Genomic DNA, 27,232 nt, shown 5'->3' with positions numbered 1-27,232 from the left:
TCCCAACTAGTGCTGAACTCCGTGCTGGGGAGCTGTGTGAGTAGCAGTGATGTCCCTGCCTTAAGAAATCCTGGCTGGAGGGAGGAGACCATGTAATGGAAGTGGACAGGAAGAAGGTTGTAAAGACTTAGAGTATGCGATGCTCTGGGAAATGATGCTGCCCTCGCCCTGTTGAAGCAATTACAAATGCTTCTGAAATGGCATCACATTTTCTTTTCTCACCTCTACTCCCCGGGGACTGGAGAAAGCAGAGGAGATCGTAATGGCTGAAGGAATGGTTTGGGTTAGAAAATGTGGTTAAGTGAAGCAGAACTTCCACAGATTCTTCTCTTTGCTCCACTTCAAACTCTATTAAGGGTGAACCACAGAGGAAGTTCTAAATGGGGTGAGGTTTGTGGTTTTGATGTTTTCTTAGAATTTATTGTGATGCTGTGGTCAGAGAGTCTGACAAGCAGAAGAATTGACTTGAGTTGTGCCATTTAACTAATCCCTTAATTTTATGGTCCTACCTACACAAGAGAGATGGTGACATCTGCTTTTGCAAAAAGTCATAGGATATTTGGACGAGATACGGATGTGAAAGTTTTATCTATCTATCTATCTATCTATCTATCTATCTATCTATCATCCATCTATGTATAATATATAAATTTTAAAACCTAAGTGCCATGTAAGAATAGGTGCTGGGGGATCCCTGTGGCTCAGCAGTTTAGCGCCGCCTTCCACCCAGGGCATGATCCTGGAGCCCTGGAATCAAGTCCCACATCAGACTCCCTGTATGGAGCCTGCTTCTCCCTCTGCCTGTGTCTCTGCCTCTCTCTCTCTCTCTCTCTCTGTGTCTCTCACACATATTATTTATTAATAAATAAATAAGAAATCTTAAAACAAGAATAGGTGCTGGTATTATTATTAATCTTGGAATTCTTTGATAAGAGATATCCCTTATGTTCTAGGCCTGTGAGCATAGGTTGATTCTGAGTAGCAGTTGTAGCTCATTTTAATATGTTACAACCTTCCGTCAATCACACGTGGAAAACTGGGTGCTTAGGACAGGAACCACTTTTTAATTTCCATTCAGAGCTTGGTTCTATGTCTTCAAGGGCTTGACTGAATCCACTCAGTCACTGGGGTTTTTAAAGGTTTTTATTTATTTATTTATTTATGATAGTCACAGAGAGAGAGAGAGAGAGGCAGAGACATAGGCAGAGGGAGAAGCAGGCTCCATGCACCGGGAACCCGACGTGGGACTCGATCCCGGGTCTCCAGGATCGCGCCCTGGGCCAAAGGCAGGCGCCAAACCGCTGCGCCACCCAGGGATCCCAGTCACTGGGGTTTTATGGAAAAATTGTAAATAGAGATCTCACTCAAACTGCTCCTACTGTGTCTTAGGAGAGTAGACATCCCACAGGGTTCCTAGTGAGGGAACTTGCTGAGGCAGTAAGTTGTTAGGGAGCCTCTTCCCAACATGCCATCACTGTCGCTGAAATGAGTTAAAATATTTGTATTTTAAGAGAAGCTAGGTAGTTTGAGACTGGAGATGAGGAAGTGGAAGCCCTGTTTGAGTTTTAGCCAAAATATGCTGCACTTGTTTACACTCTAATTAAACTTCAGTGCTTAGACTCTGATTTATTTCAGTCAGAGGTTTGTAAAGAAGCAGCTTTTGTTTTTTAACCATCCGGTAATATATAGAAAGTTCCTGGGGATCCTTGTCAGTAGAGGTCTTTGCAAAGTAGCATCATCATTCTGTAGCACACTGGAAAAACCTCACCCTGTTATCAAAAAGCAGTTTCCTTAATAACTATCAAAATTATTATACCTCATCACATGCTCTCCTTTGTGGGTGGGCTGTTATGCTTGGCAAAGAAATGTGGTACAGCACATTTTGTTTCAAGAAATCCTTCCCTCTCTGGAAGAAACATGCAATCTCAGTATGGCACTGTGGAAAATTGTGCAGAGGCTTTATTGTTTGAATATTCTAGCACAAGACTTCTTTATTTAGGAGATTCCTACATCTCCATGTACCATTGTTATGTGAATGTCTTTAGATTCTCACGACAAATTAGAAGTTCTTCCTGCAACTCTCTTAACCAGGAGGTACTTTGGAACAGTGGTGCCTTATATGTTCTTCTAGCCATTATTATTTTAAGAAGTCCTTAGAACTCTAAGTAATTCAATGATCCAAACACACGTGAGGTTATACTATTAGTAAAGATCCGGGCTACTTGCTCTCATTTCCACTCTCCCGTCTGTACCGGTAGAATGAATCACGGCTGGCCTGGAAGCAGAAGCAGGACTGGTCTCCTGGGCAGGTGACCTCTGAAGACATACTTGGCACCACGCTGGAAAGGGTCCAGCACTTCATTTAATGCTGTGCTGCTGTCATGTTGATATTTCGAATGCTTTTTGATCAAGTATCCCCACATTTTCATTGTGTACTGGCCCCATAAATTATATAGCAGATCTTGCCTTGAGGCCATCAACTGTCTTATTAACAGCCGGAAGATCCCAGATAGTGACAAAAAGGGCACAAGATGAAGTGCAGTGTGTGGTGACAGGCAATGCATGCTGAAGAAATAACTAGAACCTGGGTGTGTTTGTCATTGTTTGAATATTGGTCTTTGTATGGGGTAGACTTCTGTTTTGTGCAAAGAATTTGCTGCCTCCCCAATTCCCATGTTTACAAGTCTAGAAAAAATTCTTTGGGAGTGGAAAGAAATAGGGAGTGGATCTCGGGAAATGTGAGAGCTCCTTATTATTTTGCGTCACGAGCAGCTTTGGCGGGCAAATCTGGCTCTGTTGCTCAGATTCCAGTGTCAGGACTTTATATGGCTCTCTTCCAAATGGGAGTCAGTTCTAGGCAGGTGCTTGTTATTGTGATTATTACTGTTGTCTAAATTTTGACAGAGCTCACCTCCTTCACATCTATGCTTAAGTGTCACCCTCTCTGTGAGGTCCATCCTGCCAACACCACTATGATCCACCCCCCCCCACTCCCATCCTCCTCCTGATTCCTCTTAGTTCACTTCTTTTCATTTAAATATATAAGGGTTGGCACACGGTTGGTGCTCAATAACCATTAATTGAATAAAGGAATGAGGGAATGAGTTGATAGCACACATTCCTAATAATTAAAGATAAACCTTGATGGGAATAAAAATGTTACCTTTATTCTTATCCCTTTACTCCCCAGCTGGGTCTGTTCTCTGAAAAATTGATTCTCGTTCTCAGAATTCTCCTAGGGTCAGCTGCCAAACAGTGGTATTTTTATGATCTCTGGCCAGTTTAAGGTCTAGGAATTTTCTATGTTTGTATGTCCCCATGTTATTAGGAACAGTATTTTCTAAGGTAATAGTGGGAAACGAAATAAGATAATGTGTTCCTCGTGGAGGAGGAAGGATGTCAAGAGCTTATGGAATATTACTAATCCTAAGGTGATCTTTCTATTTCTTTGGGGAATTCATCTGGTCTTTTCACTGGTTTTACTGTGGGCCAAATTTCCTTCTAGAGAAGAGTTTTGTGGGGAGAACTGTCAGTCCTTCATTTCACTCTTCCTGAGGATGTGGGAAATATTGGTGTCATATATTCCAGTAACATTAAAAGTGAATTTCAAATTACCAGTCTACTTTAATAGCTCTTCTTTTGTATAAAAACTGACTATTCGGGCAGCCCAGGTGGCTCAGTGGTTTAGCGCTGCCTTTGGCCCAGGGCGTGATCCTGGAGACCCGGGATCGAGTCTCACATCGGGCTCCCTGCATGGAGCCTGCTTCTCCCTCTCCCTGTGTCTCTGCCTCTCTCTCTCTCTCATGAATAAATAAATAAAATCTTTAAAAAACAACTATTCATTAAAATATGTACTAACTCGAAAAGAGTCTCAAGATACTTTTCATCTAGTCAACTTGAAGCAGCCCTGTTTTTGAGTAACAGCTGAAAACTGAACTCTTTCAGCTAAAAGATACTTTGACGATTAATTCAGTGAAGGAAGAGCTGGTACTTGGATAAGGTAATAAAAGGAAAATGTGAGAATAAGCGTACAAAACAGAATCCATATTTGGTGTACCCAAACTGATATACTGTCTTTTAAATAATCATTTCTGTGTACTTTCATACTTTTTTTCTTTATTCTCTTTGACTCTTTGGGAAGACTTCTGACAATCTAAAATTCAGTTTAGTGATGTGAGAAATGAATGACACAATTACAGTATTAGTTTTCAGTCTGAGAGCCTAAATGCCACATTGCATCTCCTTGTTGGGTTTAATCTATTTTTTTTAGAGGAACAGATCATAATTAGAAGTTCTGCATTTCAAAAGCATTTTCTTATGGAAAAGACTGGTACTTGGTTCTGTCAAGTTATAGACACAGACAGATATTTGTTTTTTTGACTCCTTGCAATGGAAATAATGACTGCTTGGACACTCAAAACCAGGTAATATAAATACGACGGTGAAGATCAGGAAATGGAGGAGCACATTTTAATATAAAAATCAAATAGATCTGAGAGTGTAAGAAGTTTGTTTGTTTTGCTGTGTTTGGGTACATTGAAAAAGTCTAATGATTTTGTTTCTGAACTATACAAACATTGTTTCAGTGTAAGGAAATAGGAGGAAAACAGTCAAAATGAGAAGACTGTGTCTGAGTTTTAGTTTAGGTCAGAGATTTTGAAGATTTTAAGTACTTCCCAAATGAAACAGTCCCAGTGAATTCTCTGGATACTGTCTGTTTTCATTTTCTCAGGGGAGATAGAAGGGGTGAGGTAGCTTCCTGGTAAAGCAAGGGTGGAGAAAGCTGGCATCTCCCGTGGTGTCTAGCAGATGAGTGGATGTGTTGTTTCCATGGACACACCACTGCTCCATTTTCCCCTCTAGGTTGTGACAAATGTGATTGGGCTTAGCCTGGTGAGGTGGAGGCCAGTGTGAATTTATTCCCATAAACTTTTTTCCCATCCCCCCCCCCCCCAGTAATCTTCATAGAAACATACTACTTCCAAGAGAGAATTACTTTGTGATCTTATTTTGGAGATTTGCTTAATTCCTTCTAATGGGATATGTTCAGGCTAATGGAATAATTCAAACAGTAGGTGTGTGTGTGTGTGTGTATGTGTGTTAATCATCAGAAAAAGCATACCCCAGTATATTCAGGAACCTTACTCTCCTGCCTGCTTGTAAGGTGTCAAGCCTCTTGTTCTACTTCTATTTGCATCTGGAACCCTCTGCGAAAACTCCTAGGCTTCCTGAGTAATTGCATGCAGTCATAGCTTTAGACCTTGTGCGGGCTCAGTAGGAGTTATAAGGTGCCCTGGAGCTAATGAGGGCTATAATAAGTGTGTGCTACAATTCCAGAAGGAAAATGGAGAAGGGGTGCTTGTTGCGTATTTCACCATTTCACCAGCTACATGACTTAGTTTAGTAAATTAGGAGGTAGAAGCAAAGGCCTGGCCTGTGCCCACACAACTCACACAGTGTAATAAAGTAACCTTTAAACAACAGCTGTAATGCAAAAGGCCCATGCCAAAAACAACAGAGCAGAGCCCAGTTCCTGTCCCTTAAAGCCTGACAGCTGAAACGGTGGCTGAGTTTAAAGACCAAAAAAAAAAAAAAAAAAAAAAAAAGAAAAAGAGAAAAGAACAACACAAAACAAACAATAGTCCAAAGCAGAGTTTTCTGAAGACAGGAAAATGTACTAATTAGAAGTTAGACATTTCAAAAGCATTGTCTTATGGAAAAGTGCCAGTCTTTATTGATGGACTTCTGGCCTCTGGTTCCTTACTATTGGCTGAGAAAATGTTTCAACTTATTGAATCCTTTCTGGGTGGAACTAAAGGCATTGTATCCATTTAGTCAAAATTCTAAATTTGGATTAGCATTATTATTTATGCTGGGGGAATTAGAAGAGCAGAGAATAAAATCCTCCTACCCACCCTGATTTAGCATCCGTTTTTAAAAAGTCCTCATTTCTTCCTGACAGCTAATGTCAGTGGCAGAAAATACTGAGAAACTGGGATGCGGATTTCCACGTTTTTAAAAAATCATTTCGCAAATTGTAGCTAATCGTAAATGACTGTGCCACAGACTTCCAGGTTACTGCCAAATACAGGATTTTAGAAAATTAAAAAAAAAAAAAAAAGGCTGGGTCACTTAAGGAAAGTAGTTTATTTCTTGCGTTGATTCTTTCCCGGAACAAACATTAAAAAAAAAAAAAAATGCACTCTTTTCCTTCCCGGCATTAACGAGATATTTTCCCAAATCCATCGCATCGCACGCACCGCGTTCCTTCATCAGGATCTTACTCAGTTTAGGACTCTGCTGAAAACCGATATCTAAGAATTAATCTGATACGTGCTTTTACCTACTTTTGTCTTGCTTGATGCTTAGTTTAAGTACCACCACACTCATTTTGATCTGGGAGCTCCCCGGAGCCTGCCGCCCCGCTGCAAATAAAAAGTTTCTAGTTGTTTCATTTCTTTTCAGCCCCCCCCCCCCCCCGCGCCCGCCCCTTTTACGAGACTGTCACTTTCTGGTGCATTATTCACGGTTTTCAAAAGTTTCTAAGTCGAGGATCTGCTTTTTCGTCCCCCCGCCCGGCAAAGACCAGCTGAAGGAAGAGCCCTGCACTCTAGGGCCGAGAAGGTGGGTGACAGCGACCCCCCGCCGTGCCCTTTCGGACGTGCGCTCGCTCGGGCGGGGAGCGGGGGGCGGGGGGCGGGCCCGGGGGCGCGGGGGGGCGCGGGGCGCGGGGGGCGCGGAGGAGCGGGGGGCGCGGAGGAGCGGGGGGCGCGGGGCTCCGCGGCCCCCCGAGCAGCCGGGCGGGGCCGCGCTTACCGTGATGGCCTGGAGCCTCTCCCTCACCAGCGCGGCCTCGTCCATTGCGGCGCGTCGGGCGTCCGAGGCGGCGGCGCAGCAGCAGAGGCTCCGCGGGGAGGCCGGGCCCCGAGGTGCCGCGGGCGGGGCGGGGGCGGGGGCGGCGGCGGCGGCGGCGGCACCTGCAGCGCGAGCGCGAGCGCGGGGCGGCGACTGGGGTTGGTGCGCGGCCGCCGCTGCTTCGGGGCCGCTTGGGGGGGGGCGGTGCGCCCCGCGGCCCCGGCCTCGCCCGCACGTTGGTGTCCGGGGGGCCTGCGCCGAGCTCCCCGGCGCCCGCCCCAGCTGCACCCCCCGCAGCAGCGCGGGCCGCGGATGCGAGACTGTGCGGCGAGTTCAGAGCCTCGTCGGGAGGTGAGCGGACATCAGGTGGTCCGCGCCCGCCCCGCCCCGCCCCGCCCCGCCCCCCGCCGGCGCCGCGCTCCAGCGCAGCGGTCTCAGGGTCAGGGAGCGACGGCCGCTGTGAACCTGCCGCTGCCCCCCCTCCGCCCTCCTCTCCCCTCCTCTCTCCCCTTTTCTCTCCCCTCCGCCCCCTCTCCCTCCTCTGCTCTCCTCTCTCCTCTCTCCCCTCCTCTCTCCCCCCGCTCTCCTCCCCTCCTCTCTCCCCCACCCTCCTCTCTCCCCCGCCTTCCTCTCTCCCCTCCCCTCTCCCCCCTCCGCCCTCCTCTCTCCCCACCTCTCTCCCCCCTCCGCCCCCTCTCCCTCCTCCGCTCTCCTCTCTCCCCCCTCCGCCCTCCCCTCCTCTCCCCCGCCCTCCTCTCTCCCCCCTCTGCTCCCCTCTCTCCCTTCCTTTCCCCCCTCCGCCCTCCTCTCTCCCCCCTCTGCCCCCCTCCTCCCTCCACTCTCCCCCCTCCACCCGCCTGTCTCCCCCCTCTCCCATCCTGTCTCCCCCCTCTGCCCTCTTTTCTCCCTCCTCCGCCCCCCTTTCCCCCCCTCCTCTCCCCTTCTTCTCCCCCCTCCTCTCCCCTTCCTCTCCCCCCTCCTCTCCCCTTCCTCTCCCGCTCTCCTCTCCTCCCTCCTCCACCCCCAGCAGGGTTCAGTTTTAAGCCACGGGGACCACCCTGGGTTGTTTCTTGGCTGGGATTTGCCCCGGGCGCCGGGCGCCGCTCTTTCTTGGACCTCATTCAGAAATGCCACCCTGGGCTTTCAGGAAGGTGCCCACTTTGACCTCACCAGTTGTGCTAGAGAAAGGAGCGGGCCTTTGAAAGTGTGAGCAGACATTCTGGGACTCCTGCAGCCTGACACCGTGTGGGTGTTCCCTTGCCCTTTAGAAAAAGAAAGTCAAGCCCAGTGAGACTCTTAGCAGAGGCTGGAGGCTTTACACTTGATTTTGTTTTCTTTCCTCCATGATTCCTTGGATTAAATTTTGATGTAGTAAACCGTAGTTACCATCTATCCTGTCCTTATGTGTTCGGCTGCTATCGAGTGCCTTCCAATCAGCATTCAGCTGAACGGGTTAAAAGGACAAGCCAAACAGTGACCAGATGGTTTAATTTCCTTTGCATTGTTGATCATAATAATAATGGCTAATATTTGTTGAGTACTGTCTACGGACAAATGCTTCACATACTATTTATGGTACAGGGTGCTGGAAGATAGATGCTATTATCCTCAGTTTACAAATGAGGAAACTGAGGCTCAGAGCTGTAATTTGCCACATAGCTAATAATGGCAAACCCAGGATTGGCGGACTGACTTTACAATAGCCATTCATCGATGCCTACCCAGGAAATGGGGCAACGGGAGACACAGGCTGAAGGGTTGTATCTCACTCTTTGTGAGAAAGAGTAGGAACCCCAGCCTCCTCTTCTCTCTAGCTCCCAGAACGCTTACACCTGGATGCACACCCCTTCGACAGAACTCCTTGGGAATCCCTAGAGTAACTTAGTGGCCCTAGAGAGAAAAGATTTTTCCATGTTGTCATGTGGAGCTACACAACCACAGAGTGAAACCCACGTTTCAAGAGCCTGAAATCATACTTGGGAGTAGTTTGTCCTTGTTCATACACATACTCAAAGGAGACAGTTTGGGAAACTAAAGACTTGGAGGATCGATTAGGCATGGGCCAAGTTTGGTTGTTATTGGATGGGTACGCAAGCTTAAAAAAAATCAAACCTTCAAAATTTTTGATTTTGTGTATGGAGGTCCTGGCTGAAATTAAATACAAGAGAGCGGTAGTGATAAATATCTCAGTCAGAATTGCAGATTTGCAGCCCAGAACACAGGGGCACTTATCCAATTATTGGTCTGGATCTTTTCCTAAAAACAATTTACCACTTAGATCTCATTTCTGCTATGGGAAAACCCAAAGGTTTTCTAGTGTAGGGCAGGTTTCGATAAAATAAGAAGACCAGGGAATTTAGCAGGGAGCAGGGTTGTGACAACTGATTGGTATCATCATGTCTTTATTCATTTATTTAGTTGATAATACTAATAGTTGCTAATATTTAAAAAGCATTTGTTAGTTATTTTTTCTGCACATGTCTATTGAATACTTATGTCACACATGGTGCTAGGTGTTTGGGATACAAGGATGAGCACCATTCCCGCTCTCTGGAATTTCTCTTCAGGTAGGCAATGAAATATAAACATAATAAGCAAACAAAGTAGAATATGTAAGAAGATGATCATGTTAGTTGGAGGTCTTCTTCTTCTTTTTTTTAAGATTTTATTTATTCATGAGAGACACAATGAGAGAGGCAGAGACACAGGCAGAGAGAGAAGCAGGATCCTCGCAGGAGTTGATCCCTGGACCCAGGATCACACCCTGAGCCTAAGGCAGACGCTCAACCGCTGAGCCACCCAGGCGTCCTGTTAGTTGGAGTCTTCTGAGGAAACAATTGGCAAGATGAGCTAAAAGTATTAGATTTTATTAGGAGAATGACTCCCTGAGAGAAGATGAGGGAGATAGGCAAAGAGGGCTGGAGTTGGAGTCTGGGAGAGTGGTCAGACTGCGGTGCAAGTCTGGCTCAAGTGAGGGATAAATGAAGAGAAAGTTGAGTGAAAACAGCCTGACCTGTAGCACAGCCTAAGGCAGACTGGCAAGGCCATCAGAAAGTCCTGGAGCTAGGGTGCTGGGTGGCTGAGTCAGTTAAGCCGCCGATGCTTGGTTTCAGCTCAGGCCATGGTCTCGGGGTCATGAGACTGAGCCCTGCAACAACAGGCTCCATGCTCAGCACTTAGTCTACTTGAGTGTCTCTCTTGCTCCCTCTGCTCGCGCCCCCCCCCCCCACATGCATGCTCTCTCTCTTAAACAAACACACACACACACACAAACAAATAAATAAAAATCCTGGAAAAATCCTCTAGCCAAAGTCAGCTACCAGAGAGGTCCCATGTCTCCCAGGGAACCTGTTTGAGCATTTCTGCCATACTCACCCATTGGTTAGGAGTAGCCCCCGAGAGGCATGGTCTTAATGCAAATCCAGGGATGGATTTCAGGGTGCAACAGCTGGGACGCTTTATTGGTTATGCTTTTGCAATTGGATGTCTGGGGGGCACATTTTTATAACAGCCACAGTGATAAATGCAATGGAAAGAAAATAGAGCAAGGGAGGAGAATTAGGATTGCTAACTTGTAGAAGGTTGCAATTTGGAATTTAGAATGAGAAGGGAGTATTCAGATAAGGCCTTGAAGGAGGGGTGGGGATTAGCCACGAGTATGCCAGTGGGAAGAACATATCAGGGAAAGTCTGTGCAAATGCCCTAAGGTGAACTTTATCTGGCATGTTTTAGGAACAAGGCCACTGTGGTTTGACAGGAGGTGCTGCAGGGAATGATAACAGAGGTGGTTGAAAATGCAACAGGTCTCAATCCTTGTAGGGTCTTACAGAACACTGTAAGGACTTTGTTTTTATTCTGTGTAGGGTGAGAAGCCATTGAGATATTTTGAGCAAAGAAGTGGTGTGACCCAGCATGTTTTGCAAGGATGGAAGTAGGGAGACTTGGTAGGATGCTATTCCTGGAATCCAGTTGAGAAATGATAGCTTGAACCAATGTGATAGCCATGAGGGTATTGGGAATTGGTTGAACTGTGGATATATTTTAAAGTGGAACCAACAGGATTTCCTGATGTTGGATAAGGAGTTTGAGAGAAAGAGAAGATTCATGATAACTCTATGACTGTTGGCCTGAGCAAATGGAATTTGCCATCAACTAAGATAGGGAAGTGGTGAAATAGTTTTATTTTGACAGAGAGGGCAGATACCAAGAGCTCAGTTTTGGACAAATTCATTAGTTATCACATGGTGATGTCAAGGACAAATTGGATATATGAGTTTGGAGTTCAGGAAAGAATCCTCAGCTAGATTTATAAAATATATCTCTTAAAAGTCAGCAGGATCACAAAATATCTAGAACCGTAGTTCACAATGCAACATAATCTACGTTATTATTAATTGTTAACTACATATATATTCATGACCAAATTCAGATATGTAATAGAACGTGTCTGATCCTAGATCTCTTGTCAAACTAATTTTACCAGAAGACTTTGTTTGCCAGCCAACGTATATGAGGATGGCAAGGGTTAGAAGTTAAAATCGATGGCCTGACCTTATGTTAGGAGTTAAGGGATATAACAGATTCTGAGCCAGTGCCCTTTCTTAAAATGAATTCACTATCTGGTTGGAGATGTAAGACATATACTAGAAACAGGTAAGGGACAAAGAATAGTAAACCGGCTGTCCTCATATTATGATTAAACAAAGTGCTACCTGTGGCACTGTTTGGAACCACCAGAGTATAGCCTAGTGAGTAGTGGTAGTGTGGGGCACAAGCAGTAAATGTGACATGAGTTGAAGAAGATAAAGATGAATGTGAGTTGCAGGAAAGCCACTGCTGGGAGAAAGCAGAATCTAAAAGCCATTTCTAAGTGTGAGAAAGTATGAGAAGGAGGGAAACATAATGTGACAGAGGATCAGAAAGGAGATGATCTTACGTGGGGCAAACGAGGAATTAGAGAGAGAGATGGAAATACACATTCATACATAGAATTTGATGTTCAGGGAAAATGGAGAGGGGGAGTGGGAGACGAAAGATCCAATTCATATTTTAGGGAAATTAAACTGTTGACTCTTCAGAACATATAGGAAGAAGGAAAGATTAGGTAGGAAGGTACGAGACATGAAACGTGAGTGCCTGTGGAAAGAGTCTAAAAATTTGCCAGTGCTCTGAAGAGATAAATCCCCAGGTTTCTGTCTGTCTTTCAGAAGGTCTGAATCCAGAGGCCACAGAGGACATAGGACAAAGTGAGGGGAATAGTACCTACGGTGCTAATTTAAATATTTAAAAACCCTAAAGTGACAGTAATAGGAATGATTAAAAGGGAGGAAGCCAAAAAAGATTTTAGTGAGCATTAAATTGGAAAGAAGAATGAGAAGTTGTAGGTTCCAAATTAAGTACAAAAGGGAAGCTTAGATTAGAGATTTTGGATTGAAAACTACAGAGAGGGGCACCTGGGTGGCTCAGCTGCTTAAGCGTCTGCCTTTAGCTCAGGTCATAATCCCAGGGTCCTGGGATGGAGCCCCGTGTCGAGATCCATGTGGGGCTTTCTCCTCAGTAGGGAGTCTACTTGTCCCTATGGTCTTAGGCTGTTACTTCACCTGAAACTCACTTCCCCAGATATCTGTCTGGCTCATGGTCTCCCCCTTTTCAGGTTTTTGGGAAGATATCACCTTCTCAGTGAGGCCTCCCTTGACCACACTATAGATAACCTTGCTCTGATTTTACCAGTTTCCCTCACCTTGTTCTATTTGTTGCCATGGGTCTTACCATCTTCTGCAATACTATAAATTGCACTCTTTTTGTGTGTTTGTTTACTGTTTCGCTAGAGTGTAAATTTCTAGATAGTGAAAGTTCTGCCTGTGTTCGAAGTGCTTAGAACAGTCCTGGTACCTAGTGAACACTCAACAAATAATTGTCGAGTGATGATTATTATGACCTTCTGTTTGATTGTTCATTTGTGTCAGGTGCTTTATAGGCCTCCCTAATGGATTTGGAAACCAGCACTCAAAAAGATTAGGTAACCTATCAAGGGTTGGGTATCCAGTAAGCAGTGAAACCAGGATTTAATTCAAAGACTGGCTAGTCCCAAAGGTTCGTCTCAGTCAACTGTATCATCCTACCTCTATTTTTCCTTAGTTGTGAAAGACCCCATAGCATGAGGTTTAACCACATATGTCTTTACATACCTAGAATAGTACATCACGCATGACATGCAAATTTGATCATTTTGATGATTTGTGATATTGATTTTTTTAAGACTGGACATAGTCTATAGCCATTTTTCCTTGGGAATTTGTCTAAAGATTACAGTATGACTTTTCTGTAAGTGAAGTATTGCAGAGGTACATCAGTACAAAAAAAAATTCTACCAACAGATGGTAGAAGAGTGTGCAATTAAGTATGTTGCTTTCTCTTTGAACATTGTACAGCTCTTTCAGGTTGAGTTTCCTAAAGTTCAAACAACTGATTTAGTGGAAAGAATATTTAACTTGTCCAATTGTTGGACTTTTGAGGATGAAGGGGGCAGCTGTTTTCTGAACATGGCTTCAAGTTACCTAGTAGCCTATCAAAAATAGCCATGGATAAAAAAAAAAAACCTATTAGCAAACCAAACATATGTAGCAAAATAATCCCCCCCTCAAGCCCCCATCAAACACAAGGAAATGGTTTTGTGATTTATTCTCCCTCTCATGTGTCCATAACATGAGGTTAATATTTAGTATATTTGGGATCTTTTAGTTTTCTCTGCCTTAATTTACAAATGGACCTGAAAATAATTGGTATCATGCCAGGTATTAGCATCGCTTTCAACCAGAGAAAAACAAGAGACTATACAGTCTGTAATTATCATCCCACCAAGATCAAGGATGGTAGACGCCCCAGCACAATGAGTTCTCTGCCAATTTACCACTCACATGTCTAAACCTTGTGGTACTAATGCCTTTGTGCAGTGTGTACCACAGAGGGGATGAACAGGATCATTTAGATTGAACTTTAAATGTTGTTTTGAGTCAGAGCCTTTGGTGAGGACCGCTGGCCTCATTCACTTTCCTTCCTTTGTTCGCCGAGTAAGGAAGCAGCCCTTCCCTCAGCATTGTTTTCAGGTTGGGGCATTTAAAAAAATGCTGTCCCATGGTGATACCTTCACTTGATGCTTTCACTCTTAGCCAGTGGATTCAGTGTGATGTTTAAAATATTTGGGTCAAGAAATGTTCCCGAAGTCAAAACTATCTTGAAAGGTGTCCATAATGTGTGACAGCTCATACAAAACTGGATGTCTGACTGGTCCAGTGTGCATCTGTGGGGACTCTGCTGCCTTTTGGACTTGAAAAGTTTGAGCTTTCTTCACTTTTTTGCTTTGAAAAACTTTTTTCTTTTTCTCTTCAAGTTTATGGTTTTAATTTAAAGAGTACCTGATTTTAAGTTTTAGCATTTGAGTACTTGAATACTTTTGCCCTAGATTTGCACAAAGAAATACTGAGTGGGGTTCTTTCAGTGTAATGAAACATTTATATTTTCTTTTTGCTTGCTCCGTCTATATTTTCTTTTTGCTTCCTCCGTCAGTTTGAATGTCAGTTTTTGTTGGTATAGCAAGATGAACACCCTTTTATCTGTATTGGGATCATAAATGCAAAGAGCGAAGTTGAAACTGATCATTGAGGGGCTCCTCCCCAAAAAGAAGTCATTGACTCATAGTTCAACTAGACTTCCAAATTTAGACATAGATATTTCTGGTTGTAATTGTCAGATTTCAAACACCTGTATTTCCTAAGAGGTTTCAAAGAACAGTTTGGCCATCCCAGGAATGCAGTTTTGGAAATCGGATATGGAATTGTAGAGCAGTGTCATTACTAATTGGAAGCTCGGGTCTTCTGGATTCTGATCATTTGTTCATCTATTCATATTTCGCAAATTAGTTAAATATCTACGGACTATGTAACCAATATTGTGCTATGTGCTAGAGACAGATGAATAAGACAATGAACTCTTTTTAGTGGAAAAGACAAGAGGTAAACAGAAGACAAGTAAACACTGTATGAAAAGCGCTAGGTCACCAAAGTCAGATTCAGGGCAGAGGGAAGGCCAGAGTTCAGCCAAGTCGTTCTAGCAGAGGTGACAGCTGAGCTGAGTGTTTTATATTTGAACAGTTAGGAGTTAATTAAACCAAAGGGTAGGGTAGGGTAGGATGTGGGGTAGGATGAGGTAGGATAGGACGTGGAGAAACAAAGGAGAACTAGTACAGTCACAACTCCTGATTTTCTAGACAATCATAGACAAACTGAATAATCTCCTCAGGTACAGATTCCTTACCAAACGATGGAGTGGCATACTTAACAAATTATCTATATACAGGCTTATAAATCCCCAGTTTATTATATAAGGTATGTGGTGTTCAAAGACTATACAAATATATTCACAGGTGTACACATATTAGAAATAAATGTGTCTCTGTATATTTATTAATGGTCCTTAACTAATTCACATACATCAAAATCTTGATTCTCTGCCATGAGAAAGTTAATAAATGCAAGTAAGTGGTTTTGGAATCAGAGAGACATGGTCTAATTTTCTAGCCTTTCCACTTACTAGGTGAGTGAACTTGGAAAAATCACTTAATATCTCAGAGAGTCTGTTTTTTTGGGTGTAAGCTGGTAGTAATAATAGTTTCCATAAGATTGTTTTGATCAAGGTTAAGTGAATATCTAGGTAAAGTTGGTCATGGAGCATAACAGTTATATAATAAATAGCAACCAATTATTACTATTATTATTATCACTTAACTATCTTCTTGTACAAGCCAAGGTCTTAGAAAGTCTATTAAATCTTGCAGGCACATTATTAATTCTCTCAGTGCTTTCATATTTATGAATGCATCTTTCTACACATATAACCTAATACTGTGATTGACTTGTTTAGGAGAAAGACCAGGATCTCATTCCTCTCTGTGAACCAAGATGCTATTAGATGTGTTCATTTCCAATATGGGAAACTGAGGCATGGGTAGACTGATTTGGGCAGGGATCCAATTCATTAAATGGTAACTTTCTCTCTCCAGCAGTCTTTCCATTAGACTGACTCTAGAAATCTTAGAAGGCTTCCTATGACTCTTTGTCATTATGGAAATATGCTAGAAGCTTATCCAATTAGGTTGGTTTCTAGGCAGAGCCATCAGTCTGAAAGTTAGGGTGCAAGCCAGTTATGTTAAAGTGGATTTACATGGCAAGGCCAGAAATTAGCCAGCTGTCAGCGTTTCTGCCTACAGTCCACTTCGCTATTACGAATGAAGGCTCTGAGGTTTTTGTTCAGTGACAGATTGGATTCCAGACAATTGTAAGCCTGAAGATTTTTGGAAATAAGTGTTTTGAAGGATGCCAACTCAGAGTTTACTTCTAAAATATTTAATGGGTCTCTCTTTGGAGAGATGGCTGCTTTGTAAGGGCCAGTGATTATTGCATGCCTTAGATAGATCTCTAAAAAGGAACCTAAACAAAACCAAACCCCAAAAACCCAATCATTTTCATTTGGAATTTTTTTCTCAGTTTTAGCATAGTATGAAAAAATCTTTGTTACTTCATCATTATATTCTCCTGTCTCCCCTCTCTCCTCTCCCCTCTCCTCTTCTTTTGATGAGATTCTAACTGTAGGAGTTAGATTGCTTAATGTGTGCCTAGGGCAAAGACTGAAAGAATTGCCTTATGCAGTCATGCAGTAGTGTGGGTGGGGTGGGAATTTCAGAGAACACGAAGTTCCAAGAATTACAGTTGCCACAAACAGATCTGTAGGAATTCCCTTAGAGCTGGAGGTTCTTGAGTCCCTACATCCTCTGAAATCTAAAGGTCGAATACTGTGCAAATAGTCACAGAGATAGCTGCCACTCTACACCACATCGATTGCCTATTACCCCTCTTAAAAAACTTTTTTTAAGCAACAAAATTATTCTTTTGTATATATCTAATTTTAAATGTAAAAATATTTTCAGGAGGGAAATTTAAAAACTACTTAAATGAATATTTCCTTCTTTTTTAAGTTTCAAACGTTTCTTATTGAAGTATAGTTGACATATAATGTTATATTATTTCAGATGTACAACGTAATGAATCAACGCTTTTATACATTACTCGGTGCTCACTGTGGTAAGCGTAGTCACCATCTACACCATATGATATTGCAATATTCCTGATTATATTCCTTTTGCTCTACTTTTCATCTTTGTGACTTATTTATTTTATAAGTGGAAGTTTGTAACTACTAATCCTCTTCATGTGTTTCACCAACACCTCTGGCAACCACCAGTTTGTTCTCTGTATTTATGAGTTTGTTTCTGAGTTTTCGTTTGTTTGTTTTGTTTTGTTAGCTGAAATTCCAAAGGGCAGTCTACTCTGTTGCTCATGGACCTTGGGATTCTTAATAATGAAATACTAAGCTATTATGGTACCACAATAGTAATCAGCCCTCTAAAGGCAGTCCTGAATAGGGGAAGAACCCTAATTCAGTTGGAAAAGAAAGGTCAAGCTAGATGACTATCTCTGGTTAATTTTGTTCAAGGCTTTATTAACTTACTATGGTTGGCCCATTTGACATTTGATCTTTATCAAGCTCTATTCTTATCCTCCTCCTTTATTTACATATCTTTTAGAAATTGGTATAAGTGAAATAAAAATCACATCCTTTTAGGGTGTGGGGCAGATCCATTTTCCTTTCTTTGAATTTACCAAATCTGTGTGTGTGAGGAAGCAAGAAAATGGATTTCATGAAGGCTTAATGGAGTAAGTATTAGGTTTCCTGGAGTTATTGAAGGCAGTCTACTCACTTCCAACACAGCAGTGTAAACACTTTAAATTTTTGTTGAGTTTTGTGTGACTGCTGTATCTTCTCCCCTTTCCCACAAATCTACCAAGTACAAATACTCATGCTGACAAATGGAATGCAAACAAATGGTATGCAATGGGTACACAACGGGGGAAATGTACAGAGAGGCTCTTATAGGCTATTATAATTGATAGCCCCCAAATACCAAGTTATTTATAAAGAGGAGAAACAGTGACTTTTTAACATAGGGCTCAAAATAAGAAGGGTTTGTCTAAAAAAAAGAATGCAGTGATTCAGTTCTGTGCATTTGTTTATTGATGATCACTTTTTCCCCTTACGTCTTTACATTCCACCAAAGCAAACTGTATGATCTTCCCCTTGGGAACCAACTCAGAGCTTAGCTTTATTTACAAGCTTCATTATACTAAAGAGCAAAATGTTCTAGCTGATTGAATAGATATTACATGGCAGCCCACTGACCTCTCTATTTAGGAGAAATATTCAACTCCTACAGAGAAGTCCTAAATGTTAGCTGATTCACGGTCAGTTTTTTCCACCCTTTATTTACTGTAGTCCAAACCACTGATTTCAGTTCCTTCTTTCCTTCCTTCCTTCCTTCCTTCCTTCCTTCCTTCCTTCCTTCCTTCCTTCCGTGTGGTGTATCTCTATTTCAGGTAAGGTTCTGCAATAAACAAAGAAGAGCTTTTGGCTGCTAAGCTGAGCTTTTAAATTCCTCACTTCCATTTGCTTCAAAGGCACCAAATTCACACCACTTTAGAGTTTTACCTTGATAAGAGGATAAAGGTAGAGTGCAAGGTAGGAGGAAGTCCATCTACTAATTTTTGAGAATGCTGTGATTTCAGGGCATTTGCATGTAGGCCCTTAGGGGAAATAGGGAGACAACTGAGAAACCAATTCTTTGGCTCTCGGGCTCCAGAAAGTGCTAGAAACACCCTGACTAACCAGGAAACTCATCTTAGCATAGGAGACTGTTGAAAAAACTTGTACCTTAGTTTAGGAGACTGATTAAGTATTGTCAAAGAGGAGAACTTTTAAGTGTACAGCCCAACTGTCTTGGGCTTGAACTGGAAGAAGCTTGATCTCAGATCCTGAGTAAGAGCTGTAAAAACCCACAGAGTATAGTGCCATTAGGGGCTTAATAAGAAACTCTAAAGAACAGGGAGGAGAGGAACTTCTCTATAAAAGAGGCCACCAAAGGAAGAGCAGAAAGTTTCAATGAAGGACTTGGAGTGTGTGGAGCCCCCTGAGGTCAATGAGAATGGGCAAAGATTGGACTTTTAGGAATGGAGTGTCCTCACAGACTGGGGGGCTCAAGAGTCAAAGATTCTTACAACTGCTACTATATCCCTGCTCTCTAGGACTGATGTGGCCTGGGGAAGAGCTCTCAGCACACAATGGCTCTTCCAATATCAAAATGTAAATTCAACATTCTACAGAATTTTTTTTTTGGAAGAACAAAACCAAACCAAACCAAACCATGGATTTTTCTAAAGTCACTTTGATAAGGTATTAAAATACTAGCTGAGATTCTTGTTTCCCACAACGATATCATGCTGGTTTTGGACCTTTCTTTGCCCATAGCTCTTGATTCTTTCTGCCAAACCAAGGAGTGACAACACATTTGGAGTTTGTAGCCAACATTCTAGCTGCATGCATAATTAATCCCATATCATGGCCAGTTTTATTTTCTTTCTCTTATCCAAGTGTGCACAGAGCTCTTGGTTATTACCTATATCTCACTCTCTGAGTGAAGTCCATCTTGCTGTTGTTTTAAAGAGTTTATTTATTTGACACAGAGAGACAGAGAGAGGCACAAGCAGGGGGAACAGCAGAGAGAGAGACGGAGAAGCAGCATCTCTGCTGAGCAAGGAGCCTGATGTGGGGTTTGATTCCAGGACCCCAGGATCATGACCTGAGCTGAAGACAAACGCTTAACTAACAGAGCCACCTAGCTGCACCGAAGTCCTCTCTGTCCCTCTCATCCTTTTAACCCCAGAATTGTTATTCTTGGTAAAATATAACTAAATGAGTTTCAGTGTGTTTACTAATCTACCACCCCTCAAAGTGTTTAGGTCAATCTTAAATGGTATATTTAGTAGTGAAAACACTTCCCATAGTCTAATAAATGAAATGTGAGCTTAAGCGTTAAGCATTCATGCTTTCCTGAATGGTCAACTCATGTGAGAAGTGATCCTTTCCTGAAGGAGCTTGCTTGAAATCAGTAGGCCCATTGTGGGGATTACATTCCACCTGTCACCTGTGTGCCAATTGGTGTTGCGGTGGTGCCTATATGGTTAGTTGGAAAGGATGAATCACTTGGAGTGACAAATAAAATCCTGGTTTCACACACGTTGCTGGGAATCAAATGACAACTGAAAGTCTCTTTTGAGATCTGAAACTCTGCTCATAATGTGAACCCTTCCAATGCCATCCACCCGAAAGAAACAATTGTGTGGCATAGTTGAATTCATGCATCCCACCAGTATTTGGGGGTGTATCTACCATGAACCAGGCACCATACATGGGACTAGTGATAGGGTTCTGAGCAGCATGTGCACTGTTCTACTCTCTTGGGCCTTAGATTTCAGTAGTGGAACACAGACATGAGAAAAGCAAACACATGGGTCCAGTTCTAGCTAGCATTAAGTGGAACAGAGAAAAGAAAGCAGGGTTTTCAGTGGAGTTACTGGCTGGGGTGGTGGTGGTGGTGATAGGTGGTGAGTGAATTTAGACTAAGCAGTCAAGGAGGGCCTCTCTGAGGAGATAATATTTGAATTATTCTAAGTTCATGACTCTTTTTTTTTTTTAAAGAAAGATTTTATGTATTTATTCATGAGAGACACAGAGAGAGAGAGGCAGAGACACAGGCAAAGGGAGAAGCAGGCTCCTTGCAGGGAGCCTGATGTGGGACTCAATTCCAGGATCCTGGGATCACACCCTGAGCGAAGACAGCCGCTCAACCACTGAGTCACCCTTTTTGAAGTGGATTCCTCTTTTCACAGTTCTGGACCTATGAAATTTAGCTAAATACCTATTTGGCTTTTCTTTGCTCTTTCGAAACTAGCCAAACCTTTTTGTGGTTGCCATATAAACATTAAATAGACTTGCAAATTGAGCATAGGGGAGAGTTCCTTTCTTTTACAGTAAGTATCTCACAACTAGAGAAAACTGCCTCCAGGTAATGGGTTATACTTGTTAAAAAAAAAAAATAGAGCCTCATGACTTTAATAGCCAGACTTTAGCTTTGAGCAAGCATAGTTAATTGAGACATACTAGATTTTTTTTTTCACCAATGAAAAGTGACTTTGCTTTTAGGAATTCAATATATTTAAACCCATGCCAACAATGTTGGCATGAGAATTACATCTTTTTGATAGCTTCCCAAAGAAATTACCAAACAAGTTATCTTGGTCTTTTCAGAACTTGGCTGTGTGAAAAGAGAAGTAATCTGGCTAATTCCAAACTCTGGTACAGCCACCAGCACCCTCAGAAAATGTATCCCACCCAATGTCCTCATTGTTAAGCCAACTTGCTTGATCTTCCTTCTTTGTACATTTTGATTAGCTACATGGATAATTGGATTCTGGGGCAAATGTTTCAAGAGTGATAGGTTCCACTTGATAGATAGGTACTGATGTACCAGTCAGTGATGCCTTATCTTGTGGGTGGGTGTTAGTCAAGTATTGTCCTTATGACCCCTCCTGTGCTGCTTCAGGAGACACTAGGGAGAGGAGCCCAGATACCTTCTCTCTGAAGCCTTTCTGGATTGATAAAACTAATTTTCCTCTCATGTGGCACCAAAGCCCACACTACTTTTATTATACGACTAAATACATTGTGATTTCAAATGTATTTGGGGATCTGTAGGTCCACTAGAACATGAGATCTATGAATTCAGAAAGTATTTTAATCATCTGGTAGCAAATTCTTATTTAATTTTTTTTTTTTTAATAGAGACACAGTGAGAGAGAGCAGGGGGCAGGGGGAAGGAGGCAGAGGGAGAGAGTCTTAAGTAGGCTTTAGGCTAAAGCAAAAGCCAGCGTGGGGCTTGATCCCATGACCCCAAGATCATGACCTGAACCAAAATTGAGTCAGATGCTTAACGGACTAAGCCACTCGGGTGCCCTAATTCTCACTTAACTCCTAATGTCAAATGTATAAAATGTATTTTTGGAGAATTTTACTTATGGGCTGATGAAGGCCATTTGATGACATTGGGCCCGATTTTTTCACAAAAGGTGATGATACAGCAGTTCTTTTGCACTGGGCTTGAGTATTTGGGTGGAAATGTCACTGCCCTTGCAATGCGACTATTTCTTCTTTATGGAAGAGCAGATTTTACCCCAAAGACAGGATATTTGTCAACAAGGAAGTATGGGGTAGGAGAGAAGGAAGCGGGGGAAAACATACTTCTCTTGAACACATGTCTGCTTTCTAATTTGCCTGACATAAATGTGGGGTGCTGGAGTGCACACCTTACATATGTTGGAATCTCTCACCACCTCTCTTTACATTCTTAAAGTTTTATGATTATTAAGCAGTTCTTACGTGCCAGCTACTTTGATAAGTGCTGTGACTTTCTTACCTGGTTTAAGTCTTACAATAGCACTAGAAGATAGGTACAGTTGTTATTTCCATTAGGAATCAAGACCAAGAGTGGTAAGGAGGCTTTGCACCAGGTCACACACAAACAGCCTGCTGCAGACTGAGGATTTGAATCCTTTTCTGCTTGAATTTAAAACTGAACTCTAAACATTGCGCTCGGAAAACTCTCCTAAGTTAGTTTATTCCATGCATATTTCTGCTGGGAAGGCATGGGCAACCTCGGGCAACCAGCCCCAAGACAGTGATGAGTGGATTTAAGAGCCACCCATGGTGGGTGACTTAGCAGCTGGGCTCAGCTCGAATTTCAGGGAAGATAAAACTTCTTTCAATGTTTTTCAAATTCTTCTTTCCTGTAGTCTATTTTGATGCTGTCCTGCAGCTGTCCAAAGCTCACCCAAACTCACGTGAAGATTCTTTCTTTAAAAAAAAATGACTATATTGAGACATAATTTGCATACCATACAATGCACCCATGAAAGTGGCCTTTTAGTAGATTTAGAGTTGTGTATTCATCATGACAATCAATTTTAGAACATTTTTGTTATTCCAAAAAAGAAACCACGCCCCTTAGCCATCGCTCCCAATCTCCCTGTACTCATAGCACTAGGCAACCACTAATCTATTTTCTGTCTCTAGATTTGTCTATTCTGAACATTTCATAGAAACAGAATCATACAATATGCAGCTTTTTGCTTCTGACTTATTACGTGTAATGTGTGTGGTTTTTTTAAAGATTTTATTTATTTATTTGAGAGGGAGAGAGAGCACATGAGTGGGGAGAGGGGCCAAGGGAAAGGGAGAAGCAGGTTTCCTGCTGAGAACAGAACCTGAAGGGGCTCAAGGGGGCTCACTCCCAAGACCCTGAGACCATGACCTGAGCCAAAGTCAGACACTTAACCTGCTGAGCCACCCCCTTCAGTGTAATGTTGTTAAGGTTCATCCAAGTTGTAGCATATATCAGAACTTCAGATCTTTTTATGGCCAAGTAATATTCCACGGTCTGGATATGCCATATCGTATTTATCTATTCATCAGTTGATGGACACTTGGCCATTTCCACTTTTTGGCTCTTATGAATAATGCTGTTGTGAACGTTTCTCAAAGTTTCTTATTCCATCTTTTCATTTCTTTACTCAGAACTTCTCCTTGCTCAAATCTAAGTTCAGAGACAGGAGAATATTAGAATGGTCTAATTATCAGAATTCACACTGAGGTGTAGATGACTCATGTACTACATGCATTTTAGGAGAGGAACATTAGAACTCAAAGGGACTTCAAATTGGTGAAATAAATGCAGATGGTTCTTGTGAGCCTTCCCTGTGCCCTCTTCTGACACTGGCTGCTGCCCTGTCACTGTTTGCTCCACATCCACAAAATTCCCAAAGAAGCAATGTAGCAGTCACTTCTGAAAAGCTGTTGATCCTTTTAACAGTTGTGTGGTTAGCCCTCTTTTCATTTTCTTCTCACATTATATTTTTCTTCTCTATAGTAATTTTCCTTGGGTAAATAAAAAGATTATTACTCTGTGTTTTGTCACTACTCACATTCACAGTATCTTCATAGTCTCTTCCTACTCCGTGACAACCACTTTCAATCTTCTAGCTCACTCCTTCTAGGATCATGATTCCAACAGTTTGATCCCACCCAGATTTCTAATGCATTGATCCTACTATCTTGTCACTGTCACTTCTTGATGTCCTCTTTTCCATCTTGACCAAGCTTTAATTCCATTTGCAATCAGTATAGTTACCCCCAATTTTCTTGCTTGTGCATCAGTGGTATTCCTTGCTTAAGCCACTAATTCTCTCTATTACACCACTACACCAGGGAATCTTGCTGAATCTCAGCAAGACTAGAGGAAAACAGACAACTGTGCCTGACTATATAATTCGTTCAAATTTATTCCATTGTGAATTAGTGACTACCTTCAAGTGAGCCTCCCAAGCTTTATGCTTTATCCTTAATGCTGCCTGAAAATGATGATTCTCTGTTCTCTTTCCCACATTTCTAGTTAATTTTTTTCACATCTCTCCTCAAACTTCGAATACCTCCTCTGTCAGCCTTAATCATAGCTGAAAGAAAGTTCTCCATCTGCATCCATGCTTTCTTACCTACTAAAAAAGGTCATTGACCCAACAATTCTTCCCTCTCCTGCTTCATCAATTTTTCACTTTCTTGGAACTCTAGTATCAATATGCAAATATACAATATACAAATATTCTATTTCCTATCTTAAAATGAATAATGAAAACCAGAGCCTCTACTCTCTCTACCATTCCTGCCAGTCACCATCCCATTGTTTGGTTTTCTTTTGCAGCAAAATTCTTTGAAGCACTTGCTTTTATCCACTGCCTTGTTGAAATCTCCACTAGAGAAGTTAATTTGTATCTCCAACAATATATCCAAAATATATCCATTTGCCTCCATCTCGGTTGATGGCAAAACCACCCTTTTAAGTGCTCAGAGCCAGATTCCTACAGTGATCCCTCATCTTTGCTTTCTCTTGCCTCACATCCAATTAGTCAGAAAATCTCATTTACTCTACCTTTAAACTGCATGCTTTATCTGATCAATTCTCATCATCTCCACCATTAGCACCCTGGTGAAAGCCCATGATTGTCTCTTCCTCCTAATTAGTCTCCTTGCTTCCATTCTTGCTCCTTACCATTTGTTTCAACAAGGATTGATCCTTGTAAAGCATAAATCAGATCATGTCAGGCCTCTGCGTAAAACTCTCAGTCTAAAAGCCAATATACTAACAGTGGCCTACAAATTCCTGTACGAACTGGGCCCCTTATTCCTCTCTGACCTCATTTTCTATTATATTTTCCCTCCTACTCAGACAAGCGCATATGCTCTACCTCAAGGTCTTTGCACAGGCCCACTTCCTGGAATTCTCTTCCCCTGGATACACATGAGACTAGCTCCCTCCCTGCTGTAAGCCTTTTTGAACATTACCTTCTCGATGAAGTACAGTAGGTCACCTTATTATTTATATTTATTTATTTATTTATTTATTTATTTATTTATTTATTTATTTATTTATTTATTTCACGGTTATTTTTAAAACCACAAAGACGCTATGTTCTTCATATAAAAACATTAGTACAGATAACTATACTTTCTAGAAAATGATTATATAGACCCTCTCAAAGAAAAATGCACACCATTATATGGTTCAGACAAGTTACTTGGGAAAAACACATCTGGACTGATTCCTAAAACATACCAGAAGACCACGGTGCGTCTTTTGGTTCAAAGTATAGATTACTGTCATCAGTAAGGGCTCCTGCATTCTTACATATTTGATAATACACATATAGACTGGCTTGTGACTTAATGCTCCATTGGTTCATCAGCCTTTTCTGCAGGTTCATCAGCAGGTTGAGCAGGCTGTGCCTTTCTCTGTGGTCTTTCTTCAAGACCTTCCAGGAATGGAGATACATCATCCTCATCATAAATCGTAAACTCCAAGTCTTTACCAACAATTCCAATGGAAACATTCTTTGTAGTTAGGTCCTGTTCTGCAGGAAGTGTCTCTTGTAAGGCACTCAGACCATGTTTAACCAGTTCATTCAAATTGCACTCCATAAACCCAGACATATGTCTCTCCAAGTAAGTACCAGCTGATTGAGAACAGCTCCAATGGACATGGCTCTGCAGTCAAAATAGTTGGCAGATGCACAGGTTTGGAAAATGTGAGGGCCCATATCATCATAACCAGCAATAAGTAGTCCAACACCATATGGTCTCTGGCCATACCATTGTGTTGGTATCTGGGTCTTGTTTCCAATTAGAGATACAAGACGAGACACAGCAAGAGGTCTGTCAAATACAAATCTGGAATCCAAACACTCCTGGTGCATAAAATTACATAACAGTCTAGCATCAGCATTAAGTCCCGCAATTGAGATACCAATATGGTTATCAACATGGAGAATTTTCTTCTGATGAGCTGCAAGCTCTGACTGTGCTCTCTTCAATGCAACCAACACTGCATGGGCTTTTGATTTCAGACCAACTGTGGCTGAACCTTGTTTGACAGCTTCCATTGCATATTCAATTTGATGAATCCTGCCCTGAGGGCTCCAAACAGTGACGTCATCGTCATACTGATTGCCAAACATGGTTCAGGCGCAGTCCGGCTGCGGCCTCCGGCAGAAGTAGTAGCTTCAGGAGCGTGGCCCAGGCCACTCTATTTAATTTAAAAGCACATAATATCTCCGCCCTGATCTTACCTGTTCTGTTTTTGCAAGATGTTTGCTACCTTCTAATACACTATATAATTTCTTTCTTTTTTTAATGATTATTTTTGTTGTTTGTTTCTTTCCACTAGAATGTAAGCTCTATGGAGTCTGGGATTTTTTTTTTTTATCTATAACCACTCAGTGCTGGCTCATAATAGGTGCTCAATAAATATTTGATCAATGAATTGATCTGAGAAATTGAGAAATGCATTCAGTATCACCTATTAAATTTATTGATCGAGTTGTTTTACTGTGTGCAACATCAATTTTCTTTGAAGGTCTGGTACTAGAATCATATATTAAATCTGATATATATCATATATATGCTTTAAATATAAAAATATGCTTTATATATTAAATCTGATATATATCATATATATGATATATATATATATATGCTTTTATTTAATTCCCCAACTGCTACCCTGTCATAAGGTTTTGTTGAAATGGTTAAGAGTTTACTCCAGAAAAATCTTTGTTTTAGCCTACATTATATTTAAAAGCAGCATTCTTTTGTTAACTAAGACCTAAAATCATGCATTTACTCTAAAGAGAGAAGTTTGAAGAGGTGGTATGAGCTTCATGCCTTGGAATTTGACATTGAAGACTCCCCGGAATCCTCCCAACTGCTGGAGACCTAGCTGAGAGCTAAGAATAGTGCAGAACGTAAACTTCTATAGTAGCAACTGTGA

General features: G+C 41.9%; 1 protein-coding gene and 1 pseudogene across 1 annotated transcript in view; both read right to left on the bottom strand.

Annotated features, from left to right (window-relative positions):
• The window catches only part of PALMD (palmdelphin), a 50,786-nt gene extending 43,795 nt beyond the window's left edge, over window positions 1-6,991 (bottom strand). Inside the window, exon 1 of the mRNA XM_055340304.1 lies at window positions 6,817-6,991. Within this exon, the coding sequence (XP_055196279.1) occupies window positions 6,817-6,861 (45 nt within the window). The 5' untranslated portion in view covers window positions 6,862-6,991. The remainder of the gene's footprint in view (window positions 1-6,816) is intronic.
• Window positions 6,992-25,628: 18,637 nt separating this feature from the next.
• Window positions 25,629-26,420, bottom strand: LOC129519612 (proteasome subunit alpha type-1-like; annotated as a pseudogene).
• Between the last annotated feature and the right edge of the window lie 812 nt (window positions 26,421-27,232).

Source organism: Nyctereutes procyonoides, unplaced genomic scaffold (genome assembly GCF_905146905.1).
Source record: "Nyctereutes procyonoides isolate TBG_1078 unplaced genomic scaffold, NYPRO_anot_genome, whole genome shotgun sequence".
NCBI classification, from domain to species: Eukaryota; Metazoa; Chordata; class Mammalia; order Carnivora; family Canidae; genus Nyctereutes; species Nyctereutes procyonoides.
The sequence above is the reverse complement of the archived record's forward strand: the minus strand, read 5'-3'. Positions and strand labels throughout refer to the sequence as shown.